Raw genomic sequence first — 5686 nt, forward strand, 5'->3', positions numbered from 1 at the left:
GTTTTAAATGTTCTAACGTGGTTATCTAGCTGACGGACTGATGGATTAAATTTGACTAAAACCTGGTGAGTTGGCCAAATAGAATTTGCATGTTCTATGCAGGTCTTGTGATAATTTTAAATTGCACCCGAGCAGCTGAACTCTGCAGGTGTCTGCAAGCAGCCTCACTGGCACCACTATTCGCAACGGAGAATGACTCGATTATTCAACGAACAGGCATCTCAATTAGTGAATATATACATATATTTACACAGTAATTGAAAATCAAATATCCCAAGTCCCAGAAAATAAGAACACAGGCCAAGAAGAAGAATAGTTAGCACAAGAAGAAATTGTTCACTTTGAACGTGCTACTAAACGCTTAAAGGTAATTACATGAATCCAGGGAGAAGCAAATGATTTCTTGATATATCATCATATTTCTATAGAATCAAATAAACTTGAAGTATCTTTGCCTCAATGAGAATTTTAAAATGATCATGCAACCAGTAGTCATTATTTACACAGTATTTGAAAAACAAATACTCCAAGTCCCAGAAAATAAGAACACAGGCCAAGAAGAAGAATATTTAGCACAAGAAGAAATTGCTCACTTTGCACGTGCCATATTATAAACACTTAAAGGCAATTGCATGAATCCAGCGACAAGATAATAAATTCTTGATATATTATCATATTTGACAAAATCATATATAGAATCAAATAAACTTGAAGGATCTTTGCGTCATTGGGAATTTAAAACAACCTAGTGCCACAACAAGTCGATATTCCGCAAGTATGATGTTTTCTATACAGAGCAAAACATCGCTATGGGCTAAACCTATGTCCTGAAAGCTTTATAGAAACTAAACTTTAGGAAAAACATCACTATTGGCTAAAAGAGTGATGACGCTTGAGGAGCAGCAGCTGGAGATAGAGTTGGAGATGCAGCCTCTTGATTGGTATCTCTTGGCTTTTCAGCATCAGGTCTTCATATTCATATTGTTTTGGTTAATCCTGATACAATTTATGAAACCCTTGACACCAGCCGGCATGTTGTCTTCACATATGTTCTCGTTCAACGTTAGTAGCTGCCCCAAACTTTGTTTCCTGAGTTCGTATCCATCCTGTGTACATTGTAAACGAATAAGATCAGTATCTCAAATGTAAAAGAGACGATGAATTAAATGCCTGTGATATTGACCTTTAGAAATGGAAAATTCACTTTTTCGTCTTTCCATGTGGACATGAAGAGGGTAACAAGATAACCAGACAGTTCCCTGGTATAAGATAAGAATTAGCAATCAATGCCAAAAATATATCATACACATCTAGTACATCAAATACTTAGTACGGAGTATATAGTATTTCTCTCATTAGAAATGTTACCTTTTGTGACCCGAAATATCATGTAGAATTTTTTGTTGCCATAGGAAAATATTTTCGTTCCACGTAGACCCAGGACATATCTTTGACATTGCTTTTGGTAAGTGTTCAGCAATCCATAACAGTCTGTGCACATATTTTGCAACTGGGTTGCGTTGGTAGGTGGGATCAATTGGAGTAGGGTCCAAAATATACACCGTTCTGGTATCTTTGTCCAGTATGAATAGAATAAATTCACCGTGGGATTGTACTGGAATATGAATCTGAAATATGCTTGATATTAGATGTATCAAAATTAATAACTTTCATGATATGTATAGTGAAGTTGTCTTACCGATTTGCATGATGAATTATATTTGATACCAGGCCAGCTACGAATAGAATATGCTAGTTGTTCGACATCTAACTTCTTCCGGAAGTTTGGATGTCGTCCAAAATCAGTAATCCTCTAGGATATAATAAAATAAGTGTTTAGAGAGGATATAAAATAATTAGTAAATTTGTGGACAGAAAAATATATATTGAATTTTAAGAATATAATACCTAGAACTGTGTGTCAAGATAATGCTTTGATATCAAGCCTTTCCTTTTTTTCACCGTTTGGATGTCGTCAAACATAATCTTCCGTACAACCAAATTGAAACAATCTTGGTCCATGGGCAACTCATCATTCAGCATATCTTTCAGATTCTTGAGAGTCAAGCTAATGGGATATGGATCACAGTTTTGTACCCAAACTTTGCTGTAAATCATTATCATAAATAAAAAATAAGATAATGCATTTAATGCATAAAATACATTATATGTAAACAGATGGCTTACTCTAAAGCTTCTGCAGAATTGACGGATTTGATGTAGTTACAAAGTCCACCTATTAACTCATGAATGTTCAGGTTAGAAACAACAGACATCAACGATTGGTATTTGTTTTCAGCAGATAAAGAGTTATTGTCATTTGATTGATTTTGATCAAAAGGTTTGTCTGACATTATAACATCATCCGGATGTCCCTCACTGTCAACAATTTCTTCAAACATTGTAGTCGGTGGCGCTGTGTTGTTTTTCCAACACAAGAGTATGGCAGCTAACTTATATCTGAAAGAAGTGATAATTTCCTGCACATCACCAACAAATATTAGCATATATGACCGATAAAATGGCACCAACCATATATGTTTATGAAACAAAGCAGTTAATTACCTGTGTAATTAGATGGGACAATGCATGTCCGGTCCAATATTCCATGAATTTAAGCATAAATAGACCACAAGATGAACTGCATAATTTAAAAAAAGAGTACTCCACATGAATCTCAATATTTTTTATATGTTTATTATGTTATAAAACATATGATCTCTATACCTGTCTTTCTGGATAGGCCTTTTTAGCTGTTCTGTAATTGTCCATTTAGTAACATCAATGTTTTTCCATTTACTCAAATTTTCTTGAGTATTAATAATGTCCAAATGATATTGTAGTCCTTGCAGCTGTAAAATGATTAGTTATCAATACAACATTTTACAGAAAGGATTATAAATTTTATAGTAGCTTACCGTAAGAGTGAGGTCATCTCGGTTGTGTTCCCAACACAATGAGTCGAGTACTTGTATCTCGGATTTCTCAAAATTGATGGAAGCTAAATACCAATGCGAGACCTTGATATTTATTGGAAGATGTATCTATAATAATGAGCACAAAAAGTTACTTGTAGACATGTAAAATTAGGAATTAATAACTTGCTAAATATAGAACTTGAAAATTATGGATATGTATGTTACCATGTCATGGTTGAGATAGTTTTTGACAATATTTGTCACTGAGGTAGGCCCATGTATTCCAATTTCACCATCCCGTTTCAAAAGTCTAGTAACAAAGGGATTCTCAAAAAATACGGTATCATCATTCTGATTTTGCGCGTGCGCTTGTTCCTTTAGACAACATATGTATGCGCTGATTACCTATAAATAAATATTAAAAAATACATTACTGATGGGTATTAATAATCAGAAACTATTTCATTGTTAGAAAGGGGTACTTACTTCATCGTCTAGCCATTTGTCTTTATCTAGGAGGCACACCAAATAGCGTTGTTTGACAGATACGTCTTCTATCTTCACCAATATTTCTTCTTCCGAAGAGAATAGTATAACATCATGAGCACATTCATCATCTCGGGTAATTGTGTAGTCTGCAAATAAATAAAGATAAATCAAATATATGTTGAATAAATACACATACATAATAAGTGAATAAAATAAAATTACCTTGTGGGATATACTCGTATATCACGTTATTTATTATATGTTTAGGTTTGTCTGGTTGCTCTGCTGAAAATGTTTTATTCTCACCATCTTCTAAAATTGTTTCTTCATTGTTCAATTGAGAAACTGGAGATAATGCTGAGTTGGTTGTTTTAGGTTCATCTGGTTGCTCTGCTGAAGGTTTGTCTGGTTGCTCTGCTGAAAATGTTTTATTCTCACCATATTCTAAAATTGTTTCTTCATTGTTCAATTGAGAAACTGGAGATAATGTTGAGTTGGTTGGTTTAGGTTCATCTGGTTGCTCTGTTGAAAATGTTCTCTCAGAATCTTCTAAAACTGTTTCTTCATTGTACAATTCAGAAACTGGAGATAATGTTGAGTTGGTTGGTGATGGAGGTGATGGCAATGGCTCATCCGGAACGGTTGATTCAGAACATTTTGGTTTTTTTAAAGGACGGTTATCAAAATCATCAACAATGTTTGTTTCAACGCTGTGATTCATTTTCTGCAAACAAAAGGAAAAGTAAAAGTTAGACACCTGGTATTAAAATTGTTCAAATGATTATTTCAAAATTAATGCATAGAGTGTGACATTGATAATGTATTAAACGTGATAGAAGATATGGACAATTACCTCCTCATTGCAAGAAATTAATCTCTTGGATTTCCTGCGGCCTCCCATCGCGTGCCTGCTCCTCCCTTACTTCTCTGCAAAAAAGGGACAATAGAAGGTTCAGTGTTTGTCAGCAAATACAGGTTGAGATAGCAAAAAAATATTGGTATGAAAAGAGGGAGGAAAACGATGTTTTGCACGTGGGAACCATAAAGACCTGGTGTACAACAGACACCACTTACCCGCCTACTGCATATTACTCGTTTTACTAATCTCATAAGGAATCTGATGACAAACAATTATCTCTGCCTTTGACAACAATACCAGGAGAAAATATATATTAGTGAATGCATTACTCTCGTTTTACTAATCGGATGACAAAGAATTATCTCCGCTTTTGACACCAAAATAGCACGAGCAAATCTGAAGCATCAATTTACTTCGTTCCCCACGTACCCAAGCACGAGCAGTGTAGAAGTGAGAGTTCAGGTCAACACACAGCAATGTACTTACAAATAAAATAAACTCACAAAATATATGAGCCTTTCCCCGCCTGATTCCTATGCGGCAGATTCCTGGGCAGCGTGGGGGCAGGTGGTGTGGGTTTCAGAAACTCAGAAAGGGACAGGGGTGGGGATAGAGAGTACACATGGTTCAATCTATAAATTCAGATACGTGAATCTCACTGATCTTGCAGGAAATTCAGACCAGCACACATGAGGAGAGAGGAGAGGTGATTACCGTATCGCGGTTGCAGGCGATACCAGACCAAGCAGTTGAGACGGAGAGCTCCGGCGATGTAGCGAGACGGCGGCTATGTCGAACGGAGGCGGAACTTCGTATGTGGCGATTCCGGAGGGACGGGATTCGATCTGGGGTGTCGATTTAGATCGATATCGAGGGGCTGGAGTCCTTTTATGATGATTCCCCATCGTCGCGTGGTCAAGCATAGTTCGTATCGGAGCAGTCCAGTAGAATCCGTATTCGAGCGATGTTCTAATTGGAGACAGAAGGAAGGGCAAGGGAGGCTACGATGGTTGCAGCGGCCAGCCGGTTCAGGTCTGCGGCCACGCAGCGACCACTGGTGGACTCCGGTCAGGGGAGTCATCGCCGGCCAGGGGCAAGAAGAAAGAGGAAGTGAGGAATCTGGGCTGAGAATTTGTGTCCCTACCGGAGCGCGCTGGGCGCGTGGGTCAACGGATTAGTGGAGGACTCGTGAATCTCGCGGGTCATCCAGTCGAATCGTTTTTTTAACTTGGCGGTGGCACTTTTGGTAAATACCAGTCTGGTGAAAGGGCAAATCAGTAAAAATCCGGACGGACCAACAAGAAACCTTATTTTCTTTATTATTAGGTATAGATATAGATTTGCTTAGTTTTATGTTGCCAATTCCTATAGTACGAAGTAGTAAGAAGCAAAATACTTCACCTGAAGCAATATATACAGA

The 5686-nt window shown here is 37.2% G+C and overlaps 1 protein-coding gene across 1 annotated transcript; it reads right to left on the minus strand.

The window, feature by feature from the left end:
• Positions 1 to 727: 727 nt before the first annotated feature.
• LOC124698250 lies at positions 728 to 5299 on the minus strand. The gene is made up of 14 exons (XM_047230756.1): positions 4981 to 5299; positions 4261 to 4334; positions 3630 to 4131; positions 3405 to 3553; positions 3144 to 3323; positions 2919 to 3044; positions 2728 to 2852; positions 2566 to 2641; positions 2188 to 2480; positions 1909 to 2107; positions 1700 to 1813; positions 1369 to 1628; positions 1184 to 1259; positions 728 to 1106 (listed from the first exon to the last, which is right to left on the minus strand). Exons 2-10 carry the CDS (start codon positions 4306 to 4308, stop codon positions 1909 to 1911), a joined length of 1698 nt encoding a protein of 565 aa, XP_047086712.1. The 5' UTR covers positions 4309 to 4334; positions 4981 to 5299; the 3' UTR covers positions 728 to 1106; positions 1184 to 1259; positions 1369 to 1628; positions 1700 to 1813.
• Positions 5300 to 5686: the final 387 nt, after the last annotated feature.

Source organism: Lolium rigidum, chromosome 3 (assembly GCF_022539505.1).
Source record: "Lolium rigidum isolate FL_2022 chromosome 3, APGP_CSIRO_Lrig_0.1, whole genome shotgun sequence".
Lineage (NCBI taxonomy): Eukaryota > Viridiplantae > Streptophyta > Magnoliopsida > Poales > Poaceae > Lolium > Lolium rigidum.